The sequence below is a fragment of the Astatotilapia calliptera genome, chromosome 2 (genome assembly GCF_964374335.1).
Source record: "Astatotilapia calliptera chromosome 2, fAstCal68.1, whole genome shotgun sequence".
Taxonomy (NCBI): domain Eukaryota; kingdom Metazoa; phylum Chordata; class Actinopteri; order Cichliformes; family Cichlidae; genus Astatotilapia; species Astatotilapia calliptera.
In genome coordinates this window covers 9,188,605-9,214,486 of record NC_137423.1, presented here as the reverse complement: position 1 = coordinate 9,214,486, position 25,882 = coordinate 9,188,605, and the positions used below count along the sequence as shown (strand labels likewise).

At 44.5% G+C, this 25,882-nt stretch overlaps 2 protein-coding genes across 2 annotated transcripts in view; one reads left to right on the top strand and one right to left on the bottom strand.

Moving 5' to 3' along the window:
- Nucleotides 1-11,279, top strand: part of elp1 (elongator acetyltransferase complex subunit 1) — a 22,740-nt gene extending 11,461 nt beyond the window's left edge. The window contains exons 19-36 of the mRNA XM_026183873.2: nucleotides 4,011-4,084; nucleotides 4,629-4,707; nucleotides 4,969-5,048; nucleotides 5,688-5,825; nucleotides 5,993-6,078; nucleotides 6,168-6,316; nucleotides 6,713-6,836; nucleotides 6,944-7,041; nucleotides 8,405-8,606; nucleotides 8,719-8,780; nucleotides 8,911-8,973; nucleotides 9,070-9,130; nucleotides 9,233-9,346; nucleotides 9,428-9,527; nucleotides 9,628-9,755; nucleotides 10,021-10,172; nucleotides 10,918-10,996; nucleotides 11,125-11,279. Coding sequence (XP_026039658.2) covers nucleotides 4,011-4,084; nucleotides 4,629-4,707; nucleotides 4,969-5,048; nucleotides 5,688-5,825; nucleotides 5,993-6,078; nucleotides 6,168-6,316; nucleotides 6,713-6,836; nucleotides 6,944-7,041; nucleotides 8,405-8,606; nucleotides 8,719-8,780; nucleotides 8,911-8,973; nucleotides 9,070-9,130; nucleotides 9,233-9,346; nucleotides 9,428-9,527; nucleotides 9,628-9,755; nucleotides 10,021-10,172; nucleotides 10,918-10,996; nucleotides 11,125-11,192 — 1,857 coding nt within the window. The 3' untranslated portion in view covers nucleotides 11,193-11,279. The remainder of the gene's footprint in view (nucleotides 1-4,010; nucleotides 4,085-4,628; nucleotides 4,708-4,968; nucleotides 5,049-5,687; nucleotides 5,826-5,992; nucleotides 6,079-6,167; nucleotides 6,317-6,712; nucleotides 6,837-6,943; nucleotides 7,042-8,404; nucleotides 8,607-8,718; nucleotides 8,781-8,910; nucleotides 8,974-9,069; nucleotides 9,131-9,232; nucleotides 9,347-9,427; nucleotides 9,528-9,627; nucleotides 9,756-10,020; nucleotides 10,173-10,917; nucleotides 10,997-11,124) is intronic.
- On the bottom strand, nucleotides 11,262-25,882 carry cpxm1b (carboxypeptidase X (M14 family), member 1b). The gene is made up of 14 exons (XM_026183886.2): nucleotides 25,520-25,882; nucleotides 21,355-21,464; nucleotides 21,118-21,257; nucleotides 20,744-20,828; nucleotides 19,742-19,901; nucleotides 19,560-19,651; nucleotides 18,823-18,946; nucleotides 15,565-15,761; nucleotides 15,283-15,462; nucleotides 14,163-14,360; nucleotides 13,980-14,076; nucleotides 12,269-12,408; nucleotides 12,086-12,188; nucleotides 11,262-11,805 (listed from the first exon to the last, which is right to left on the bottom strand). The coding sequence occupies exons 1-14, from the start codon at nucleotides 25,818-25,820 to the stop codon at nucleotides 11,498-11,500; spliced, it is 2,235 nt and encodes a 744-aa protein (XP_026039671.2). The 5' UTR covers nucleotides 25,821-25,882; the 3' UTR covers nucleotides 11,262-11,497.

Genomic DNA, 25,882 nt, shown 5'->3' with positions numbered 1-25,882 from the left:
AGGGAATGCCGACGCACCCTCTCCAGAATTGGAGATATCATTTCCACTGGGGGAAATGCATACAGGAGCACGTCTGGCCATTGGTGCGCTAGCGCGTCCAAGCCCAAGGGTGCATCGTGGTCGATTATGGAGAAGTACAGGGGGCAGTGAGCATTCACCCTGGAAGCAAAAAGATCTATTTGCGCCTCGCCAAATAGATCCCAAATCTGAGCCACTATTGAAGGGTGTAACCTCCATTCTCTCACCAGAGGACCCCCCCTGGAGAGAAGGTCCGGCCCCAGGTTCAGGTGGCCCGGGACATGGGTGGCTCTTAGAGTCAGAAAATGAACACTGCACCATAACAGCAGAGAGCGAGACAGCTGCAACAGGGGAAGAGAGCGTGTTCCTCCCTGCCTGTTTATATAAGACACCACTGTTGAATTGTCCGTCCTGACTAAGACATGCTGGCCCTGCAGGACTGGACGGAAACGCTTTAGAGCTAAGAACACTGCCAACAGCTCTAAGTGGTTGATGTGCAGCTGGCGCTGAGCCGCGGACCAGATCCCTCTCACTGACGCACCCTCGCACAGCGCTCCCCACCCACTTAGGGAAGCATCTGTGGACACCACCTTGCGAAACAACACCCTCCCAATCCGAGAGCCCTGGTGCAGTAGCCCGGGCTCCCTCCAAGGACGGAGAGCTAGCATGCAAGACGCAGTTACCGGCAGCCTCCTCCGGAGGTGACGCGAAGCACACAAACGGTGAGAGAGAGTCCAGCGTTGAAACGCTCTCATTTTCAACAGCCCAAGCGGCACTACGGCGATCATAGATGCCATCATGCCCAACAAGCGCAATATCGTCTGGAAACGCAGTCTGCGTCCCAGCTGAAATTGAGCGAGGCAGCGATGAAACGCGGCCACTCTGTGCTCTGACAACCGTGCGCGGCTGGAAAGAGAGCATATTTCCAGACCGAGAAAAGCGATCTGTTGACCTGGGATTAGCGAGCTCTTCTGAAAGTTCACAGAGAACCCCAGTGTCTGAATGTGTGACAGAACCCGCGACAGCTGCGTCTCCGCCTGTTCTCTGGAGCAAGCCACGAGAGCCCAGTCGTCCAGGTAGGCCAAGATGCGGATGCCCCTCTTCCTGAGGGGCGCTAGCGCTGCCTCGGCACATTTCGTAAAGGTGCGGGGAGCGAGCGACAGCCCGAACGGCAGCACTAGGTATTCGTAGGCTACGCCCTCGAACGCAAACCTCAGAAACTGCCTGTGTTTCGGGTGTATAGCGACATGAAAATAAGCATCTGTTAGATCGATTGTCGCAAACCAATCTCCCGGGCCGACTGCACTCAGGAGCTGTCTGAGTGTTAGCATCCTGAACCTGTACGTTCGCAGGTACGTGTTCAAGACTCGCAGGTCGAGGATGGGACGAAGCCCTCCCCCTTTCTTCGGAATGACAAAATAACGGCTGTACCAACCTTTGTCCGTCTCCGAAGCGGGGACCACCCGTATTGCTCTCTTCTGTAATAGCGCCTGTATTTCCTCTCTGAGTACCAAGGCTGCCTCGGGGTTGACAATCGTGTTCACGACTCTTTGGAAACGAGGCGGCTTGACCCGGAACTGCAACCGGTAACCCATGGCAACGGTTTGCAGCACCCACGGAGAGGGGGCGCAAGCGCGCCACTGAGGGAAGTGAGCAGCCAGCCGGCTGGCCTGCAGCACTGACGGCGGGGCGCCGTCGCCCCCCAGTGTGTCTGCAGGGGACTGCATCCCCTGCCTGACCTGGCTCATTTCGCCTGCAGGTTGAGCATTTGAGATTGTTTGAGAGTAAACAACACTCTTTATTGATTGCAACATGGGAACATGTACATTTATACATTTTGTTGGGTGCACCTTTTCCGGGGCATAACAATGAAAAACAGCGGGAACACTCGATGTGGTCGCTTGAACATTCAACACATCTGAACCGTGTGCAGGGGTTATGTGCTTGGGAGACCGCGATAGGGAAGTGCAGCGCCTTCTGGGGCTGACAACCTGAACAGAACTTAAGCGGCACCTCTTGTGCGGCAACAGAGGGGTAAGAGCAGCGTCTCCCTGCGTCTCCCGGCCTTTGCCCCAGGCCGACTGGCGTGGAGCTCGGGCCGGAGTACGTGCTCTCGCCGGCGGCCCTCCCACTCCAGCAGTGGGCGCCGGTCTCTTGCCAGCTGTCAGAGGAGCGGCGGGCCTGTGAGAGCTAGCAGTGGGCTTGGGCTGGCGTCTGGGGATGATGTCGCGCAGAGCTTCCGTCTGCTTCTTCCTCAGATCGAATCTAGCCTGAATGGCTTCAAGTGAATGTCCGAATAACCCAGCCGCAGACGCTGGTGCGTCCAGATACACAGCTCTGTCTCTATCAGGGACGTCGGAGAGGGTCAGCCACAGGTGCCTCTGCGCCACCACTGTCGAAGCCATCCCTCTGCCCAGGGAGAGCGCTGCACAGCGAGACGCACGGAGGATGTAATCCGTGGTGACTCTAACCTCGTTAAGAAGAGGTGACAGCGGGCTGTCCTCCGGAACCAGCGATCCAAGCTCCGCCAGGCACATTGCTTGGTACGTCTGGAGCATGGTGACGGAGCTCATGGCTCGAGCGGTGCCGGCCTGAGCCCGATAAATCTTCTCCAGCTGCGAGGCCGAGAATCTGCAGTGCTTGGACGGCAGAGTTGCGGGGCCACCGACACCATGGTTATGGGACGGGGCCAGATAAGCAGCCAGAGACGGCTCCATAGGGGGTGGGTTAGCTAAACCAGCTCCCTCGGCGCCGTCCAATTCCATGTACTGTCCATAGCCGGGCACAGTGACGCGGGTAGACAGAGGTTTGTCCCATGACGCTGTTAGCTCGCAGAGAAAGTCTGGGAACATGGGGAGGCAGTTTTTGGCCGTTGCGGGCTCCGGTGGAAGGAAAAAACCCGCAAACCGCGACGGCTTCCGAGCTGGTGGAGGAGAGGGCCAGTCCACCTGCAGCTTCTCAGCGGCACGGCGAAACAGGGAGAAAAGAGAGGTGTCATCGTGGCCGACCGGCGCAGCAGCGGCGGCATATTGGGTCGACAATGAGCTCTCCTGCTCATCCTCCGACAAACCATGGATGTCCAGGCCGATGTCCAGCACGTCATCGTCTTCCTGGGGAGCGCTGGCGGGCTTCAACCCAGGCTGAAGCCCGTCAGCGCTCCTGCATGGTTCCGGTCCGTCATCGGCTAACCCGTCAACGTATTCCATGTGGTCAGCCCAGCTAATCGCGGGGACATCGACCTGAAAATTTTCGTCTTCGGACTCGGACGAAGCCGGGGCTCCAGACTCGGAAAGAAGAGGGTCATGCCGTGCGACAGCCGAGCGTCCCAGCACTCTTTCCACAAACGTCACCCGTCTTTCCAGGGTCGAGCGTCGGAGCTGGCGACAAAACGCACAAGCTTCGGGCTCCGTCAACGCTCTCCTAGCGTGGACGATCCCCAGGCAGACAGGGCAGGCATCGTGCTGGTCGCTGTCGTGCAAAGAGAAACCACATCCCTGAGGACAGGGGCGAACAGAAGATTTCTGCTTTGCTCGCTTCGGTTTGGAGTCCATTCCCAAAACGCAAAGCGAAACGCTGCACAAGAAAAACTTGAAAATAGCGCTCCGCGGGCAGCCTACGCACCAGCTGGGCGGTGGAGGCTAACACCAACAGGGGCAGTTAAGCTAGGTTCAAGTTGGCAGACAACGGAGCTAACTAGCAGTAGCTAGCTAGCCCAACTCAGCAGAGGTGTTCTCAGCGAGGTGAAGAGCGTAAGAACTGAGGGATGACGGTGATGGCAGCGGCTATATGTGCGGGCGGGGCCTTGCGCGTGTCATCACACGTCATCTGCCGTAAAGGCGTGAATAAAGGTTTCTTCAGCCAGGACACGCGAGGGCGTGATATCCCATACTTATGTGTTGTACCGAGTGAATCGACTGAAAGGGAACCATATTTTGACTCTCAAAAATGCCTTCAAACGTGTGGGGATTTTGATTTAAATTGTGTCCATCCAGATGCCTCGTGGGAATTTGGAGACCATACATCACAGAGCGCTGGTGCTGGCTCAGCTCAGGAAGTGGCTGGATAGGTGCGTTTGAGATCGTCTTGTTATGTTCTTTCAGAGAACATTAAGGTTCTGATATCCAGAGCCAAGACTAAACATTTTACACTAAATCATAAAAATGAGACGTGTTTGCGTAGGTGATGGCCTTCTTTTTAAAATTTTTGATCCTTTTTATTCATGGAGTTTATCTTTAAAATATATTCTGTTTATGGCTAAAATTCAAAGTTATTTCTGTTTGTTGCTATGAAACAGTTGGAAGAATTTAGAAAGTTTTAGTACACAGTTCATGCGGGATCTGAGAGTACAAATGACTGTAAACATATGTGCACCTGACATTTCTGAAGAAGAGCTTTTAAAAATGTCTCCCTTTCTACACTTCCAAAAAGTTTGAGAACCAGACATCACACCTCTAAATACTGTAGCCGAAATCTCAGCAACAACCTTCTGCTCCCAGGCTGTGATGATCTGTTCCATTACCTTTTTTTTTAAACCCTTTAAATTAATTAAATAAATCTTATAAATAATGTGTTAAGACTGAAAACATTCAACTTGTTTTTTTTATAATCAGTTTGAAATTCAGAGACGCCTTTGAATGCATGAGGAAGCTGAGGATCAACCTGAACTTCATTTATGATCACAACCCAAAGGTTTGTTCTGCGTCTTTATGTGTAGTTTTATAACTTTTTATTTTCCTTTAATGTTCAGGGCAGGCAGTTTATTTAAAATGAAGCTAAAGTATATAGTAATATCTACTATTAGTCACCAAAAATGATGTGAATATATTGCAAAGCCAGAGAAGCTGCAGGAGGTTTCTGTGCATAGACACTGAAAGACGGATGGATGGGTGGATGTTTCTAAGCTATAACAAGGCTGTGAATGAGTAAAAACAATGTTATTTTTCTTCAAAGGCTTTCCTGGAGAACATAGAGACCTTCATCAAACAGCTCAGCTCCATCAACCACATCAACCTCTTCCTCACTGAACTCAAGTAAGACTTTTCAAAGAGGTCAAAGGAATACATTCTCACCTTAAAAGAAAAATGACTGTATGGTGTGACATCACCTGCTGTTTTTAAAAACTGCTGTTTTTACTGCATTTTAAAGACTTGGCATCAACATTTCAGCCACAAGTTATCCTATTGGAAAAGAATGTTTAGTATTGGTGCAGTGCATAGAAACAGATGCCTGCTAATTAGTACTAACTGATTAATTAAAATACTAGAATTTAATAAAGCTGAAAATATTGGATGTTCGTTCCCATTGAGTCATATTATTTGTTAGATCCTTTGTTTGTGGGTTTTCTCCGGGCACTCCAGTTCCCTCCCACAGCCCATAGACTTGCATATTGGTTTAACTGGTGACTGTAAATTGGCCATACGTGAAAAGATGGATGCCTGGATCAAAACAGTTTTGTATCAGGCTGTAAACATGTTTATTTCTGCTGTAAAGAGATTTTAACATGGGCGTCTACGGGGACTGACTCACTGCTGGAGCCTCAAGTGGACATTTTAGGAACTGCAGTTTCTTATTATTTGTGCATTTGTTTCGATCTTTAATCCCTGAAGGTTGCAGTTTGTTTTTTATTTTTATTTAAACAAAAAAAAAAATTTCTTCCGTTTTTTACTCAGAGAGGAGGATACGACCGGTAGTATGTACCCCCGTTCTGAAAGCAGCCCGGTCCAGCCTCAGCCTGCCTCGAAGCAGAAGAAAGTGGACGTGGTGTGTGATGCTTTACGGAGTGTCATGGATTCAATGGATCCAAACAAGTCAGTGAAATCTTTTTTTTCTTAAATGATAGTAAACATATTAATGTAACAAACTGTACTATTTGCGATCTTAAAATAGCTGAAAGTAAAACTAGGAAGGATTAGAAATGTTCAGCAATTGGATCATTTGATGGGAGCAGTGGGACATAAAACAATTCTCCTTTCAGGTTCTGTCTGTCCATCCTTACTGCATATGTGAAGAAGACTGTTCCTGAGCTGGAAATTGCTCTGCAGAAGGTCCACGAGCTTCGAGGTGAGCACACCTTAGACCCATCGATGACCTTTCTGTCTGTACTTGCTCTGATCCTTCACTCAGTGCTCTGTGTGTGCATTCCTATTTAGAGAACCCTCCTAAAGCTCCTGGTGCTGTGAGTGCTGAGGAGGCGTTAAAGTACCTCCTCTTCCTCGTCAATGTCAACGACCTTTATGACTACTCGCTGGGAACATACGACTTTGACCTCGTACTCATGGTGGCGGAGAAATCCCAGAAGGTAGGAGACTGCAGGGGAAGAGGAACCACCAGACTTTACCTCAGTGCCATGATATACTATATACTTTATACAGAATCGTTGATAGTGAGATCAGTAAATAAGTTAGTGGATCATCAGGATGTGTTATTTAAAATACGTTTTACATTATTTCTAATAATGATAGACCATTTGATTTTTTTTTTTTCAAACATTAAACAGGAGACTTTAATGCTCTGAGAGCCTGTGGTGTAATCAGGGGAAAGAGTATCAGTAAATTTGGTGTGAATTAAAGACTTTTCCATGTCCAAAGTTTTGAGATCTTTATTTTTTGTGCAGCAACAGAAAGGTTAATCTTTCACATTGTGTATAGAGTAAGGATACAGCTGATTCATGTTGCTATCTCCTCAATCCCTGCAGGACCCCAAAGAGTACCTGCCTTTCTTGAACATGCTGAAGAGCCTGGAGCCAAACTACCAGCGCTACACCATCGACAAACACCTGAAGCGCTACAGAAAGGCCCTGCACCATCTCAGCAAGTGTGGTCAGTCCGCTTGTGCCTGTCAGCTTGGTCTTATCTTACTGAGAGTTGCTGTTTTTGGAAACTCTGCCAGAATCTTTTTAAGTTACATGATGAGTGTTTTTGTACAGGAGAGGAACATTTTCCTGAAGCTCTGCAGCTCGTGAAGGAACAGAAGCTCTACAGTGAAGCTCTGAGACTGTACTCAGCAGACAGCGCTCACTACAAGGTACGCACACAGCTCAGGACTGTTTCAGGTCCGTGTCGAGCTGAACCCAAACACTGCAACATGACACATGCATTCATGACACTGATCATAGTTTTTCGAATCACTAATACCAGGAATGACAAACATACACCCACAGAAGGGTTTAATCTGGCCCCGAGGATAGTTTTGCAGAAAAAATGGAAAATAAAATGGCATAAAAATCATCAAGGCTAAATCACGATGAAAGAGGCTTTCTGAGCTGTTTATTATTTCCAGGCCAGAGGTCTGATTCTTTGTCAGTTTTACAGCCTTTTGTCTGACAAAGACATCCCACATTGTCTGCCATGCCACACCAAAGTCAGGTGGTTAAACCCAAAAGAGCCGTGCTGATGGGGCTCTTTGATTTACTAGTGGAATTTCTTTGTAATGACTGGATGGATGTGGGAAAACTGAGGCATTTTGTTGAGATTGTGCTTGTTTTTCCCAGACTCAAGTTTTATAAAAGATAATTTGTTAAATGTGAAATTTGTCAGTGTTGTGTTCTCAGTCATCCACAGATCTGGATGGAGTGAAACATTTGAAACATTTCACCTCATACAGCTGTAAACACTGACTCTCAGGTATTTAACCCCTTGCAGGGTTGTCTCCTTGTATGCTGTGCAGTGCAGGGAGGAGCGTTTGGACCTTTTACATAGGAGAGACTGAACAGCCACGGCACAACATGAGGCCCAGGACTCAGCTGTACTCTCCTCTTTCCTTTAAGTGCAGATGTTTACATTTTGGACTGAGTAGACACGACACGTGGTTTAAGCAAAAGAGGCCATGTAGATCCACTGTGATTGACCATCATCAAACAGAGGTGTTGAAGTATAACACAGACTTGAGATGCTTTACCAGGCGATTTGGCCCACACTCGCATCACACCGTGGCCTCTGTGACTGCAGTGAGCCACGTCTTGGGTTACGTGAGGTTCAGTTTGAGTTAAAGACACCGAAGCCTTTTGGATGAAAGCTGGACAGATCTTAAGACATTAAATATAAAAGTTTTTTCTTAATTTAAAGAAAAGGAGAACAATTTTAAAAAGTTTTTATTTTATTATTAGAGGTAATTTAAAGAAGAGAAATCAGACTACAAATGTCTTAAAAACATTTTTAAGAATAAAAAGGCACCGAGCAAAGTCTAATGGATGAAATTAACACAAATATAAATAGAGAATTTATTTTACATTCTTCGATAATCAAACCTCATTTCAAATCTCACTGTGGCACTTTACGCTGTGAATAAGGTCACACGCATAAATTCACCCGTAGAAAGCGCTCACCTGTTCACCCGGTCTTGTGTTTATATGCTAGTTAATTTTGACACTTTGCTCTTTGACCTCAAGACACTGAGCTGTGCCTACGCCGAGCACCTGGTGGAGCAGCAGCAGGCGGAGCAGGCCGGCCTGCTCCTTTGGCGATGTGGAGAGCCAGCACGGGCCCTGCAAGCTTTTGCCACCAGCTCCAGCTGGAGGAACGCCATCTGCGTGGCGCAGCAGATACCGCTACCACCCGACCAGTTAGCTCTGCTGGCCAGAGACCTGGCAGGTAATCATAAGAACAGGTGGTCATGTGACCTGGAGATTAAGTGGAAAGTCAAGAAGCCACATCGCTGCTGGATTATATGTCCAGTGAATGTTTCTGCTTTGTTCCTTTGTAGAGAAGCTGAATGAACAGAGGCGCTACTCAGAAGCTGCTCTGCTGTTGGACCAGTATGCTAAAGTAAGCTCTTCTGCAGCCATGACCAACCTGAGAAATTCTGATACAGCTAAAGATCATCCAGCAGTGTAGCACTTCCTGCCTGCAGTTGCTAGCCAAGGTCTGAATGCCTGATTTTCCTTTATTCCCACAGGACTGTGAGGAAGCCATCTTAGCTCTAATCACTGGGGCATCCTGGGAGGAGGCACTCCGATTGGTCAGTAAATAAACCGCCATCTCTTGGGCCTTTTCACTTTGCCTTCACCTTTCTTTTTACACAATAGAACACAAATATTTCCTCTGCCTGCCTCAGATTTACATGCACAACAGACAGGACATCACTGAAACCAACCTGAAACCCGCCATATTAGAAGGTAAGAGAAGTTCAGTCTCTTATTTTATTGAACCATGCTACTAAGAAAGAGGGCAGCCATACAAAGAGGGCATAGTCTTAGCATGTTGATGTTTTCCATCAGCTGTAAACACCCAAACCTCCTTCCTGGAGGCTCAGGTTGGGACTTTCACCCGACACAAGACCCGCCTGGCTGTGGTTCGAGAGCAGAAAGAGAAAGCCAGACTGGACATGCTCGGTGAGAATCGGACTGAATTAGCGGTTTTTGTGTTATCTAACGTGAACGTGTTGTGACCCGACCTTTTGTCCGCCTCACCAGACGAAGACGGTCCAGACTGTGCTGACGCTGAGCTTTACTCTGAAGCCAGCAGTGTGATGACCAATTCCAAATACTCTCACAGTAACTCCCGCATCTCCTCGTAAGCCAGCCGCTTCCACCTTAAGAGTTTGTCAAGCGTAGCCCAGCTGGAAAATACTTCAGCTTTGTTACTGATGGAATGTTTGTCAACGTGCTCGCAGGAGATCATCGAAGAACCGGCGGAAAGCAGAGAGAAAGAAGCTCAGCTTGAAGGAAGGAAGCCCAATGGAGGACAGAGCACTGATGTTCGCCCTGGCTGAGATCATCACTACTGTGGACAAAATGAGAGGTACGACTATGGAACAAAAACATCAGCAAACAGTTGTTGGTCCACATTTAGTGCTGCTCCCCTTCACAAGGTTTTTCTTTATAATCATTCCTCTTGTTTGAACTCGACATCAAAAGATTAATTCCTGGTCTGACTTGGTGTGCAATTTAAACATAGTAAGTAGAAAAGTTTTAATACAGAATTCAAGACTTGTATAAGTCACTGTACCCTTCAGTGATGTTACATCCATCTAGGTGAAACCTTATTTGTTAATTCCCCCTGACAGAGGAAGTCCACAACCTGCTGAAGGTGTTGGTGCTGTTCCAGTTTGACAAACAGGCAGAAAAGCTGCAGCTGACCTACGATGAAGCTCTGCAGATGATGGAGGCAGCAGTTCCTGAGGTGTGGCCTGAAGGCCTGCAGACCAGCCAAGCCCCGGTAAATATAGTTCTTATCATTGTCTTTAACAGTCTTTCTGCACATTTGGCTTTGTGCATTAGTATGGATCTAAAGATCTATCTTACATGAATTTACATGAACTTACATGAATCCTAAATACACTAAAAGGACCTTTTATGAAAGAGAACAAATAAAGGGAGCTGGTCACCCTGCCTGGGATAAGGGTACACTATTTGGGGGGTTTGCACTATTCAGCCTTCCTGGGAAGATGTATGGCAGGGTACTGGAGAGGTCTCTCCATTAGTCGAACATCAGATTCAGGTTTTCTTCCTGATTGTGGACCGCTGGACCAGCTCTTTATCCTCCTGAGGATATTTGGGGTGTGTAGGAGTTGCCCAACCAGTCGACATGTGTTTTGCGGTCACTGAGAAAGAATTCAAACATGTTTCTCGGAGGAATCTGTGGTAGTTTCTTCAGGAGGTTCTTCAGAAGTATGACATATCTGACTTATTGCTATGAGCTGGCCTCTCCTTTAGAGTGAGGGTTTAAATCATTTGGGAGGGACACAGAGTCGAGTCGTTACTCCTCCACATCGAAGGAGCCAGATGAGTTGGTTTGGCATCTGACTGTGATGTCACCTAGGCAAGGTATTGTGGACATGTCCTACCGGCATGAGTGTGGGCCTTTTCCTTAACGTCATTCCCTCCTTTCCTGCCCACTCCACTGACCTGTCATAAAAATGACAAAGGCCAAAAATAAATCTTAAACTTTTCCTGCTCTGCAGCTCACTGGGCCAAACTCCACGGCAAACAGCATCATGGCTTCTTTCCAACAGCAGCAGAGACCAGCAGCTTCACAGCAAGGTCAGCACAATTTGTTTCGTTAGCCAGTCACTTCTCTTCTCCTTAGTTTCACCTTTTTAGTCAGATAAATATTAAATGCCACCATTTAAAATTTTCTCTTATTGTTTCCCATCTTTTCCCCTCCGTAGACGCCGAGGTCCCGACCGCTCCAAAGATGAGAAACGGTGTCAAGTGGAAGCTCAGTGTTCTGAAGTGAATTAGTTTTGTTTTTAATTTTTAACTGTAAGGTCAAATACTAATCATGTAATAAAGAAGGACTCAATTATTGACTTCTCTTATAAAATGTGTTCATTCTCTTGAGCTCAAAGAAAACAATATGACATCACATACATTTTTTTCCCCAGAAATCAGAATAATTAATGTGGCTTTCGCTGCAGACTTTTTCCTAAGTTGCTCTGCTGCTCCACAGCAGAAGATAAAAACATTTCTAATGTGTGAATCCTGCGAAGGTGGGTCTTTGAACCAAGTCCTGCTTTGTTCTCGCTTTGATCACGATCATTATCACACCCTCTTTGCCCGTTTTGCAGCAGCAGCAGCGCGTCTCCGGTTGATTGCCTTGGTGGTGACACGCAGCTTCCGCATGCGTAGCTGCCGCAGCCTGAGCTGCAGGTCTTTGGGAAGTTTCCCTCCCTTCATCAAAAGCTCCTTCAGCCTCTCTTTGGGCATCTTAGTGAGGCGGAAATCACAGATTGTGGGGTAGTGGTCATACATGACCTGGCAGGTGCGGGAGGAGGGGAAGTAGCCCTCTGCGGTGGCCGTCACCCGATACTCGCCGGGGTTCAGCAACCGCCAGTAATCGCCATCGGCCACTGCAGAAAGGAAATAACAGAAGGTGGCATGAGGAAAAGTATCAGTGCAGTGGACTATCACAGTATACACAAACATCCAGAAAACTTTATTTTTTTCCTTTATTATAAAACATGCAAAAAGGGCCAACATTTTATCACGTTATCAGATTTCCACTTAACATCATGATAAAGAAATAATTAAAAATGTCCAGAATCTATTGACAGGCTATTGATGTTTAGTTGCTTCTGTTATTCTTACCACCAAAACTGATTCAATATCTGACGTGAAATAAAAATGTACCTGATCTAATGTGATGATTAATGTCATCGACTTTGATAACGGCGTCTGCTATTCCAGCCCCCGTATCCTTGTCGCGAACCACACCCTTAATACCACGATGCACCTAAAATAAACACAGCCTTTAAAAAAATTAAATAAAATGATAATCAAGCCGTTCATAAACTAAACCTATAAGTAATATACCTGCTCCATGTAAGTCAGCAGAGACTCCCTGTTGTTTTCCCACTCGATGGGAAGTTCGCTGGCGTGAGGAAATTTATCACAGGACAACTCCACAGTCACCTCGAAGCAGTTGGTGTGCAGATAGCTGAAGTCATTCATACCTGAAAGTAAAAAAGAAAAATATGACGAACTTTATTTATTCAATCCAAGTTATGTTTTGTGCTGAGGTTTTTCTGGTGTTGAGTTTATGTTTTTAAAGACATAGTCATGTTCAGCTAAATCAAACACATCTTTGGTCACCTGCTAGGAGAAACCCTAGTTTATCTGTTCTGACCCGAGAGGTTTCAGTCATATTTCAGCTCTGCTTTCAGAACAAAATGAAGCTAGTGAGGCTGATCTGCGCCTGTGAATCTTACTAGTAGGGATGGGTACCGGTATCCAGTGCCATGATGGCAACTAGCAAACACCGTCGTAGTTACATGCTGCTGTCTTCTTGTTTGATGACAGATACTCCCTTCACCCTGGCCAAAAAGGCTAAAATGACCAAAGAAAAAGTGGAAAACAGTTAAACATGAGAGGTTTTTGGACAAAGTTTGTGTTTTTTCCATTGTTTAAGCACTGCTTCCAGCCAAGAGTGATACCATATATGCCCCATAGCTGCAGAAAAGGCTAACATTGTTATCTTTTTACAAAAAAACAGCTGAACATGAGAGGTTTTTGGACCAATTTTGTGTTCTCCATTCTTTAAACACCGGTTTGAGCACCGTTTAAGCATCGGCACCCTTTCAAAAGTACCGGTTTGGCACCGGTATCGGATAAAACCTAAACGATACCCATCCCTACTTACTAGGGACCTTGGAAAAAACTGTGACCTATTCTAATGTTTGTCAAACTAAGTCTTTACTAATACATAGGTGTCAAAACCTGTCATTAAGGGTACAGAGGTTGTATAATATCGTCTTTATCCATTTAGTCTCCCCTATTTCACCCAAAGCATCTTATTTACTTTTAAATAGGTGTGCATATGTATACCATCAGTTTCAGAGCAACCAGGTTTGTTAGCAAGCTGAAAAACACTTTTAATATTTTGACAGCAGCACTTTGTAATACAGCCCATGACAAAGGCCTTAATTCCTCTGTAAATAAATGAAAATTAAGTGCAGTTATATTTACCTACATATACTGAAAGTCGGGGTCTCGAACTCCAGACCTCGAGGGCCAGTGTCCTGCAGGTTTTAGATACCACCCTGGGTCAACACACACTAAATCAAATGAATCAAATCACCTGAATCAAATGATTAGTTCATTTGATTCATTACCTCAACAAGACATGTTGCAGAGGTTGTTTAGCCATTTAAATCAGCTGTGTTGGATCAAGGACACATCTAAAACCTGCAGGACACCAGCCCTCGAAGCCTGGAGTTCGAGAGCCCTGACTTAAAGGTAGGCGCACCAGATTAACAGGGTAACAAATCAGTTTTTCACAGGTAACAAAGAAATGATTATACTATTATTAAATTTAAGCAGACTGAAAGTAACCTAGTAATGCATAAGTAATTTTAGGTAGTGAAAAAGTTAGAGTTAAGGTCACATCTGTCTGCAGATTCTGATGGTATTAATTTTGTCTTGTAAGCTGATAAAGGAGATAAACAGAATAAAAATTAAATGTTAATTTAAGAAACAGAACAGAGATTTAAGCTTTAAATCTGACTTTAAAAACACTCGTTCTTACTTCCAGGCACATTGTGCCAGTCGGCTCCATTGATGATGTTGTTGTATCTCAGGAAGTCCTTGTTGTGGCACGGCCGGCGGTCATGGTTGGACATCACCTGTTTTATATTACGTGTAAAAGTACACTGTTCACTCACTTTCTTTAAGGCGTTTTGTAGTTTAAGAGCGTGGAAGGAGCAGTCACCTGATTGGTGCTGGCGTACACTACCGCCAACCAGCGGAAGAAGCTCTCATCAGCGGTGGGCGTGTGCTCACGAGGCGCCCAGTCCCGTGTCATGTCGTATGGGTAGGTGACCACCAGCTCTCCACCGTGGAGGTTGGCACCCAGAACAAATGGGATGTTCTGCATCCAGCTGATGACAGCTCGGGTCTCTGACGCCACCTGATGTTAAAGGTGGCGAGTTTGTTAAAACTTGCAATCAGGGTAAACTCGACTCTGTTTTAGGTGACATTTTAATGGCAGTAAATAGTGGATGGTATCCCCAGAAAACATGATGCTGTGGATATCTGTCCACCTTTTTAGCTGTTTTACAAGCTCTAGCTGTTGTTTGTTCCACAAGAAACAAAGAAGCATCAATTATAACCCTCCTGCAGCTCCTTTCTTCCTCTACCCTCTAGATGCATTTGAATTAAGACATCCTTCAATGTGTTGTATTGAGATTAACTTTGGGATCGCAGGCAGGAGGAAAGAGGAGACAAGGAGGCACAAATTAGCCATAAGAAACATTTAGGTATGACTCATCACAATCTAAGAGTGAAACCTACAAAATTACAGGAAGAAAAACTGGAAGCTTATTAAAAGGACTTTGTCCTATTGTTAGAAAAACTAAGTTTAAAATATCTGTTTTTATTTTAAAAAATTCCTTTTTCTTTCTATTTTCCAGTTTAATTTTTTAAATTACATTTTTTAAAATGTTTTTATTTGTTTAATGGTTTTTTAATTAATTAATTCATACTGAAAATCGTTATTTATCACCCAGACAGTCAGAGAATTTTAAAGTTAAAAATAAAATGTTAAATTTAGACATGTTTGGTTTGAACTATCCCTGCTTCTGAAAGCCTCCACATGACCCTGGTCCACGTGTACAGGTTGTTTTTACTGATGCCTTTTCTCAGGACTGAATCGATGTAAAAATACTATGACCCGTCACCGTCGTGTTTAAACCGTTAGGATTAAAACGCCATTAAAGTATCAAAGTTTTAAATCATTCTACAATAAAATATGAAATTGAGAGGCAGGAAAACAGGTGATGGAGATGTTTTTCGTGTGTGTGAAATGTGTGTTTGTCACTCGTGTGTCTCACAAAAGCTTCTTCGGTGGTGTACTGTTCAGGGATGGGGAAATAGTGGTTGATGAGTTTGGACCGGTCTGTCTCCAGCTCGATGGCGGTCCACATCACTGAGTTGAGGTCAGCAAAGTTGTGGTTCATATCGATGCCTTCATAGCTGTAACGTCCCAGCGACCAGCCTGCCAGCTCTGAGCCCTGAACGTCAAAGAAAACAGGATTAACTCCTTTCAGTTCTGGTAATTTATTACTCTCATGTCTAGTGCTGACATTCAGAGCTGACAGGGGAGTTTCCTGCACCTTTTTAAAAGCCATCTCATATCCATCGGGGTTCATGGAGGGCAGAAGGTGGATGCGGGTCTCTTTGACCAGGTGCACTATGCGCTGGTCTCCCCGTTTATACTCCTGGCAGATGTACTGCATGAGATTTAGCAGGAGCTCTCGTCCCAGCACCTCGTTTCCATGCATCCCTGCAACATATCGGAACTCTGGTTCTCCTGCAGGGGGCGCCAAACACAGAGATGGGAAGGCTGGCTCATACCAGACTTTTACTTGTCATTTGGTTAATGCCTTTAAAGATTTAAACACAAATCACATCAAAATCCTTTATGTGCAGTGGATATCATATGCAACAGCTTTTAATACATGTGCAGTTTGATGTTTTACATGCAGAGTTGCACAGATCAGTGGGCCACATACTGCACATTCAATGGCAGGTATCTCTGAAATGTCACATGTTATTCTGAGAAATGCTCATGAGGAGGACTCTGAGCTCACTTCACTGCTAACAACAAATACGGCACATAACACTCAGAAAGTTTTCAAACAGCGAGCTGTGCTGTAAGCAAATATATTTTAAATATGAAAATGGCTCCGAGGCTATTTAAAACACTTTAAAGCACAGATTTAAAGCTCACCCATCCATCCAACCTATAGAGAGATATATATATAGTATAATAGCAGCTGGATAGCGTATTGGTAAGACTACACGCCTCTGGAGTGGGACTTTCAAGTTAGACTCTCACCTGGGGCATCTGTATTCAGCAAGGGTACTAGGCTAGACCCCTCATGTTGCTCTCACAGCTAGAGATTGATGAGGTGCAGCACACATGCTATGGCAAGGGGGAGCCAGGATGACAGGTCGGGGGGAGATATCATCACCCCTCCCAGTGTGGTGTTCTGGGATTATACCAGGGGACCAAGTATAAGATGAGTATGGGGGCAGATTTGCATTCAATTTCTTGTTCACACTATGTTTAAAGGTCATATTCTATAAGATAAGATAAGATAAGATAAGATAACCTTTATTAGTCCCACACGTGGGAAATTTGTTTTGTCACAGCAGGAAGTGGACAGTGCAAAAGTTATGAGGCAAAAATTAGAATACAATAAGAATAAATACAGTACACAACTGTACAGAATAGAATAAAATAAAATACTATATACAGTAGAATAAAATAAAATAAATATACAATAAGATAAAAATAGAATACAAATACAAATACTATATACAACTGAGTAAAAATACAACGATGACAGAAAGGATTATTGCACTTAGTATTATTGCATATGTATGGATGTGTGTGCTTGATCAGTTAAAGTCTTTATTATGGAGTCTGACAGCAGTGGGGAGGAAAGACCCGCGAAATCTCTCCGTCCCACACCGTGGGTGCCGCAGTCTCCCACTGAAGGAGCTGCTCAGTGCTGTCACAGTCTGCTGCATGGGGTGGGAGATGTTGTCCATCAGGGATGACAGCTTAGCCGCCGTTCTCCTGTCACTCACCACCTCCACTGGGTCCAGAGGGCATCCTAGAACAGAGCTGGCCCTTCGGATCACCCTGTTCAGTCTCTTCCTGTCCCCAGCAGAGATGCTGCCGCCCCAGCAGACCACACCATAAAAGATAGCAGAAGCCACAACAGAGTCATAGAATTTCTTCAGGAGTGGGCCCTCCACTCCAAACGACCTGAGTCTCCGCAGCAGGTACAGCCTGCTCTGCCCTTTCCTGTAGAGGGCGTCTGAGTTATGAGTCCAGTCCAGTCTATTGTTCAGATGAACACCAAGGTACCTGTAGCTGTCCACAGCCTCAATGTCCATACCTTGTATGTTCAGTCGTTGCAGTGGAGAATGCTTAAATATGACCTCAGCTTCAACAAAGCCATCATGGTAAATGGCAAACGGCCTGCATTTGTATAGCGCTTTTCTAGTCCCTAAGGACCCCAAAGCGCTTCACACTACATTCAGTCATTCACCCATTCACACACTGGCGATGGCAAGCTACATTGTAGCCACAGCTGCCCTGGGGCGCACTGACAGAGGCTAGGCTGCTGGACACTGGCGCCACCGGGCCCTCTGACCACCACCAGTAGGCAAACACGGGGTTAGTATCTTGCCCAAGGATATTTGGCATGCCGCCAGGAGGCAGCCTGGGATCGAACCACCAACCTTCAGATTAGTGGCTGACCTGCTCTGCCACCTGAGCTACAGCCACCCTTATCAACAGCACCGTAAAATAAATCAGAGAAAAGAACAATGAAGAAGATGTGGTTAACCAAACAAGAGCACAGATTTAAACCCAAACAGACCCCAACCTCCCCCCGACTGACTTCAACATAACAACCTGAAGTGATTTTTTGGCGGGAAATACCCTACCTACCACTCTGCTGCCACGCGGGCTGAGTCGATGAGGCCAAAGAAAACATTTGTACACCTTAAAGCAAACGAGGGAGAACTCTGGACTGTTTATGTCTCACACAGTAGTGCACTGTATCTGAAGAAGGGCTGAAAGACACGGTCAGAACCAGTATACTGACCTGCTGACCTCTTAGTTTACTGTCTCATTAGGGGAGAAGCGGCATGGCAGCACAGCACCATGTGGAAGATTCAAGGTTTAGTTGAAGCTTTAGATTGGAGCTTTCTTATGAAACAGTGTCTGCCCAGATTAAACGGTAAATAAAACTGTAAATATTATAGACATCAATGAAAAGGCAAATTATGTTGAGGAATACTTTGACCTAGATGGAGCATGTACAAAGAGAAAAAAGAACAGGCTCCATGATTAACGCCTGTGGAACTCCAGATGTCATAACAGCTGATCTGCAGGAGTATTTTCTAGTGATAGCTGAGAAAATCCTGAGTTTAAGATAAGATTTAAACCAGTAAAGAGCCAAAGCCCTGACTCTTCACAGTGTTCCAAGCTCTCAATAAGTAAATAATGATTGCAGCTTTGTGCCATGTTTCTAATTAGAAATAAGAAGTTCAGCTTCTGAGAAGTAAATTAAAAAACACCTGTGAGGAGGAGGTGGACGTCATGAACACGCACAGAGCACCACTGCCATCCTCAGGGAATTTAGGGTCTTCTGCTTTTTTGCGTTGCACAAGGATACTCTGACATCCAGACTAGAGGAGTCAGGGATTAAAACCAGAAACCTTCTAACTAGTAAGACTAGATTAAGCTTTGATTTGTGTTAAAAAAACCCAAATGATTTCACTGATGAGCTTTTCTTCCTAGAGTTAAGCTTCCCTCTCCTGCCGCTTTCACATTTCTCTGTAAGTCTCACCCAGCTCGTGTTTTCCTGGATTGTCGGAGATCTCCATGACATAGAGCTTCAGCCCCATATAGCTCTTCCCGATGCTGTAGATGCGCGTGATGTCAGGGCACTCCTCTTGTACTGACTTCATCAGCTGTTAAAACAAAAAACAAAAAACAAAAAAACGTGTTTCACTGACACAGTATTTCAAAGGGCAACTGTTTTGTAGCCTCATTGGAAGTGTGTTAAGCTTAGATGATGCTCAGATAAAATTCAAGTGCATCATTTCAACCCATCTCAGCGGGAAACAAATGATATGTATAAAAATGTGGGGTAAATTATTTTACAAACGGATTATTAGAAATTAATTATCTGAAGGTTCCTCATTTAGTCTGAGTGTCTTTGAACCATCTGAAGTATTTATCCAACACTTCTTTTAGGAAATTGAAGTTAAAAAACTGCCAATGAACGCATAAAATACACATACAAAGTAAGTTAGATGGCACAGAGAAACTTCTTGTCACTGAAGTGGAGTATAAACATTTCATACGTCTACATCCCATAAATCAGCCATGTCAGACCTCTGGCTATGTTTGGGGAAGGTGGACCTGTGTTTGCTTTGGTTGTTTGTTTTCTGACCGTCAGATTCAGACAGCTCGTAGTGGCAGCACAGTTCATTCAACAGAATGAAACCTCTGTATATTTGCTTTTGGTCAGACCAAGCAGACCACACACACATTAAAATGTTCAGGATATAAAACAAACACCTTTCTCATCTCCTTATAGTTGTGGTGTCTGAAGTCCAGCTTGTCTTTGGACTCTGTGGGCTCTGTCTGCCATGGATAGATACTGTTTGGATCTGTAAAATGGGAAACGTGTGTCACTTTAATTAAATACTTATATCTATATGAATGTAAAAAAACTATTTCCAGCTAGTGGCCTCTTATACCTGAGAGTGCACAGCCAAACACCTCAGCTCTCAGGCAGATGTGCCCCTTCGTCCCATTCTGGTACCAGGACTGTGGGTTGATCCGAATATAGCGTGCCACTGTGGAAGTGTTGAAGAGGGCGAGGACGGGTGTCTCTGCATCTTGGTTTCCTTCAAATATCTGCGACACAAGGACACATTTAGGTTAACGACCTATAATACAAATACGATTTTTTTAGTAATAAAAATATAAAATTGTACTGTAAAAACTATTTTCATAACTGAATATGAGCACATTGCTCTATCACTGCAAACCGTGAATTTTAACGTCAGTTTGTGCACGCTTGTCATATTTTGATCTCCTCTGATTTTCACCACCTGAATTCAAAAGCCCCGTGGGGAAAAAAAGAAAGAAAGAAAAAGGTTGGACAAAGCACATCTGGCACATCGTGCCAGCTGTGGCTGAGTCACACATGCCAGACAGAGCAGGGGAAAGAACAAACCCCAACAAATCTGCACAGTTAAACCAGTTTTTGAGTTTTCAATAACCGAACGTCACAAACTTTGCCCTCACACTGTAAAAATGAAATAGCATATAATCTTTAAATGTGCTGCGTCAACACTATGGACCAAACTTTCCTTTACAGGACTTTGTTGGAATGATGGTAACAGCTTGCGGGTAAATTAAACTCTAATGGCTTTTCCTTTTTTTGTCCATGAAGTGGGTTCAAGCTTCTGTGGTGGGAGTAAGAATAACGCAAAGTTATTCCACAAATACAAGAAAAACACCCCCCCCCCCCCCCCCCCAAAAAAAAAAAAAATCCCTAAAAGTCAAGTGATAGATCAGTTTGCTTATATTATTTTGGCCTGTATTCTTTCATAAACATGCAAAAGGCTAACCCGTTACCTTTAACAGATAAACCCGAGACAAAGAACGGCCTCGTGACTCCTTTTATAACCAGCTTAGAAAGTGAAACGTATACACAGAGTAGAGGGAAGATCAGAGCTCGGGTGTTCACTCACAGCCTCTTCAGTCCCGTTCATACATGGCTTCCAGACCAGTGTGTCATTGCTGAACTGCACCTTGTAGGTATGCACAATGTCCCAGCTGTTTGTGAACAGAAAACACACATCTGGGTTGTAAATATGGCACATGTGATATGACACACACTTTTTAACTTAATCAAGACATTACCAGGTTTCTGAAAAAGAGCACAAACTGAAGACGGAGCAAAGCCTGCTTTTATGTGTCTTAAATTAAGTAACATTGAGTAACATCTCACAGTAGGCAGACTTTGGGAACACTATCTTGGACTTCAAAATGAAACAATACTTCCATTCTGTCCTGAAACCAGTTTCCCAGCAGGCTTACTGATTTCTAACCCACCAGCACTGACCTCCAGATGGAGTTGCGCCCCTGCAGGATGACACCAGTAAAGCGAGTCAGCCGTCGAGCGTCAACCTCCAGCCACTGCTTCTTATCTCTGTACTGAGCACACCAGGCCCCATCATAGATATCTCCATCCTCTATTCCAGACTGCCACACACAAGTGGAATGCACAGTGTTTATGATGCTTCTGCAAGTATAGCCTGAAGTGCAGCGGTGGATCTTTTTTTAAATTCTGCGCAGTCACCTGGATGTTGAGTCGACCCCTGTGGGGACCCAGGCCTCGGCGCTTGTAGGACGAAGCCCTCAGCTGTGTGTCTTTGACCTTCAGTGACTCGAGACCCAGTGGAGGACATTCTGAGACAACCAGCAGGGCTTTATCAGTCATTTCACTTAATTATGAATGAAATTACAGGAGAAGGGGTGAATTCGAAGAAGTGTGAGTTCGAAAGGTAGAAGTCAGATTTTTTTAGAACGTTATTAAAAGACAGAATATCTGTGAACTGTCATTTTCTGATAATTTAGTGCCATCAGACAGAACACACTGTTGGAAAAAAGGGTTTTCTTATTTACACTGAAGCACGTTAGATTATTTTAAAATGCAGATGTTCAAATCAAACTTCCAGGAACTTGTGGCTCAGTGCGCTTTGACGCCCTGCATCAATATGTGATTGTATAAAATATTCAGCCGCATGGATGCATTGCATTTAAACAAACATAACCGTGCCTTGTACATATTTTACTGAACACATGCACACACGTTTCTCGTGAATAAAAAGCTGAGAGTTGACCCCTCAAAAGCATTTTTCACGTTTTTTTTAGCAGATTAGATAAAAAGGCAGATGCTTCCATACAAAAATCGCTTGTATGATGAATTTGGAAATGCTCATCATTATTGTTGACCTTTTTAGTGGGCAAATCTGAACCCCTCTGTACGAACGCTGAGCGGAAACATAACTATTATTCTTTTATGTTTTTAAGATTTTCACTTGTTCAAGTGTCTTCAACCCTGATGGGTTTACAAATTAAGTCAAAGGCAGCAGGTAGAAAACAGAGAAAGCTGAAGCACTGAGGTTTCTGTAAACCTGTTCACGGGCTCTGCAGCCGTGAGTCCTCGGACAGACTCTCATTGTCTGCTGGGTTCAGCTCGGTTCAAAATGCCTCCTCCTCTTAGGAAGCTTTATTAGCTGCTAAAAAGCGTTGGGCCAGAATATAGAAGTAGCATAAATGAATGCTAAATGTTGATGGCATTTCCTGTAAAGACCCTTTCCCCCTTTTGCCTTGCACTCCTGTAGGATCTCCTTCGAGTTGCTTGTGAGTCAAAATGTGTCTTTGTTGCTGCTGACCACGGGAATCCTGCCAAACCACAAATTTATTCTCAAACTTCTGAAGCGGAGCCAAAGACAGCTGGCAAACTCACAACGATGCCCGGATTACACTCAGCTTTGACTACATTAAAGGAATCCACAACTGAGCTGATTAACTGTGTAAATAAATCCCACCAGGAGTTTTTCTAGAGGTAGAAGAGCATTATTGTGCGTCTTTCATTGTTCTCCAGCACTAAAGATTTCATCTTTCATTTAAAATGAATGAAGCCATAGAAGATGTTTTCCTGACCCTGAATCTGACCTCTGTGCTGGTTTCCCATTTTTCCCAGACTCGCTCTTTGCTGCTTCCTGTTGTTCTAAAGTTCAAGTCAAGTCACACTCATATTAACTTATGCATCATGCTGCTGATGAATGAAGGCATGAAAACACCTCCGCTAACAACCAGGAAGAGGCAATATTATAAGTTTGACACGTACTTATTCTCAACATGCAACATTTTCTGTCATATCACTCACTGCTAATCTCACCCCAGCACTGTCTGACAGGCCTGCATGGATTTTAACGAACATCGGCTCTGATTTGACATGACATGACAGCTTGCCTACTAAGCATTTATTTCTAGCCAGCCTCCACTGAGCTAACCTTCGATCATTCCCTCTGTACACACAGATTATGCAGACAGATGCACTATACACACACACGCTTACTCAGCTGGCACGATTTCCAGTCTAGTACACAAATATGAGATATGTACTGTATATACAAGGGAATATGCACACGGCAGAAACCAGACTGTGCATAATCACACTAGTAACTACAAAACACTTCTATTCTGTGATGTGTGTTAACTACAGGGACTAAGTTCGGCTCAATCATACATGAGGGACAAAAATCAAGAGACGCTAAGAGTAAAAGGAAGCTAGAGGAAGATAATAAAACTCTTCAAATTGAAGTGAAGGAGGAGGAAACTCATTGTATATGGTACAATACATCATCGCTTATCGTGTTCCCAATGTAAATAAAGAAGACTGGCAGAAGCAGAAAGGTGAAATCTGTGAGCAGTTCAGCAAAAGTCTGAGTCTGCACTTTCTTCTTTTTAAGGGCTTCAATGAATCAATTTTGCGTTTGTATCATGAATACCTGTGTTTTTAAAAGTAGCTGCAGGTGGATGGAAGCTGCTGCCAGGCTTTAGTTTGAGCTTGCACTGAATGAGTGTAACACACAGCAGTTATACATCAGGCTTTACATATACAGTATGCCTCCATTCAGCACTGCCTTGAGTTTGATTGTCACAATATTAAACCCATAAATGGCTCTTATCTGAGCTAGTTTAGGAAATAGTTTGGTTTGTGGCTGCCTGGTGTGAGTGTGACCTGACAGCTTGACCTCTTTCAAGCAGGAAAAAGCAACCAAACCTGTCTGATGGGCATACTGTATACTTTGGGGCTAACCCCCGATACATACGTGGGGCTGTTTCTGTGGCCACTGATGGGCTCACTCTTTTTTTGACCTGGGGTTTTGCTCTTTCAGCAGCATTTGGCTTCTTGCCGATGACTTTGGGTTTCTTCAGGACCGTTTTGGGCTTCTTTGCTACCTTAATGCCTCTGGTGGACCTCTTTGCTATAAAAAAGCAAACCATTTGATACACAACAGGGCATGCATTCCTCATACCACATCAATATGCAATATTTTAGACAGGACACTTTACAATGGAACTTTGCTTTCAAGGAAAATAATAATAATAATGGATTGGATTTATATAGCGATTTTCTAGGCACCCAAAGCGCTTTACAATGCCACTATTCATTCACTCTCACATTCACACACTGGTGGAGGCAAGCTACAGTTGTAGCCACAGCTGCCCTGGGGCAGACTGACAGAAGAGAGGCTGCCATATCGCGCCATCGGTCCCTCTGGCCAACACACCAGTAGGCAAGTAGGGTAAAGTGTCTTGCCCAAGGACACAACGACCAGGACAGAGAGCCCAGGGATCGAACCGGCGACCTTGCGGTTACAGATGCGATTTCCAACCCCCTGAGCCACGGGGCAATCGTGGCTCAGGGGGTTGGAATAGCTATATTTCAATCTCTTGCAGAGAACTAGATGAGACTCTCATATATTTCTATTAATAATGAATTGGTCTGCTTATTTTAACACAGAAACGGGAAAAAGCCCTGCACAAACAATCAAATTTAAAAATTCAAAAATATTTAACTATGGAGACAAGGCCAGCTGTTTCTTGGTGCTGTCCATCATTTTTTCATGCTATAATAATAATGTACGGTTTAATTTTTGAGGGTGAGATGACTCTTGCCAAGAAAGCAAACAAGATGTTACTCCCTGTGCCCCAAGTCTGTGAGACAGTTAACATGCACTGTCCTTCTTGAATTAAATAACGAGCTCAATAAACAAACTAACAACCCCTGCAGTAGATGTTCTGGATATGCATCTGCTCGCTGTGCAGTGGAATATTCCTGCATTACCAACATTACATGTGACTGGTTTTAAGAAGAGTTGCCTTCTGTTTTCTGCTCTCAGGCATTGCACAGCACATCTGGTTTTCATCAGCGGAAACACACGGCTAAAATGTTTCACTGCACCCTCTGCAGAATGTGGAACATCCTCCCCCAGCCCTCGGACAATGACTCTCCGACCGCAGATATGAAAACACTAACACAGTCCTTTTACACTCCGAGTATCTACAAAACTGTGGCTTCAAGTTGTTGTTGAAAGTCTGTCGCTTCATCAGTGATTAATGCGACCATGATTAGAGTTGGTAGACAGTTTGTTGCATCTAACTTTCAAAGCAGAATTTACATTGAATTAAAGTTTTGGCTGCTTTGTTCTCTTTCAGTGTCACCATGATGCATTTACACTGAAACTGCTTTACCACATAGGCTTTTTGCTTAAGGGAAAAGTAATGACCAGTAAAACCAAAGGACAATCAGTGGAGTTCATTTGCTCTCATGTAAGCTTTTCCATGAAGGAGAACCCTTTGAATTTAACAATTTGTCATCAATTTGAGATTAAACAGCATTAAAGAAAATGAAAAACAGAAATAAATATCAGTTTGTGTCCACTCACCCAACTCTGGAGGACCTTCTTCTTCTCTTTCAGTTGTTTTACCAGCAGCTTCACTCAGACTTTCTGGAGCTGTGGTGGGTTTGCTTATTGACTTACGATACCTAGTTGTGAATCCTGCGGTGGGAACCTCAGTGGTATTGGGTTTCCCTGCAGAAAAAAGGCTCTCAGTTGAAGTTAGAGCTGTGTTTAAAGCCACAGTGGCTCTCCTTGAGGTTGTGCCATCTGCAGGTCTGCTTATAACAACAACAAATGAGCCACAGTTCAGATAAAAAAGCACAGTGATGAGCAGAAATCCTGCCATAGCAACTCTCCCCTGCAGAAAACCTAACACGAACTTCTCATTCAACCTCTGTGACCAGCTGC

What these genes read in the sequence shown, in the direction of transcription:
- cpxm1b (XM_026183886.2), bottom strand. Translation starts at nt 25,820, where the DNA reads ATGGCAGGATTTCTGCTCATCACTGTGCTTTTTTATCTGAACTGTGGC. An exon ending in AGAAGGTCCTCCAGAGTTGG is followed by an intron (nt 21,465 to 25,519) that starts GTGAGTGGACAC and finishes TGGTTGTCTCAG; the next exon opens with AATGTCCTCCACTGGGTCTC. An exon ending in GGGCGCAACTCCATCTGGAG is followed by an intron (nt 20,829 to 21,117) that starts GTCAGTGCTGGT and finishes GTTCACAAACAG; the next exon opens with CTGGGACATTGTGCATACCT.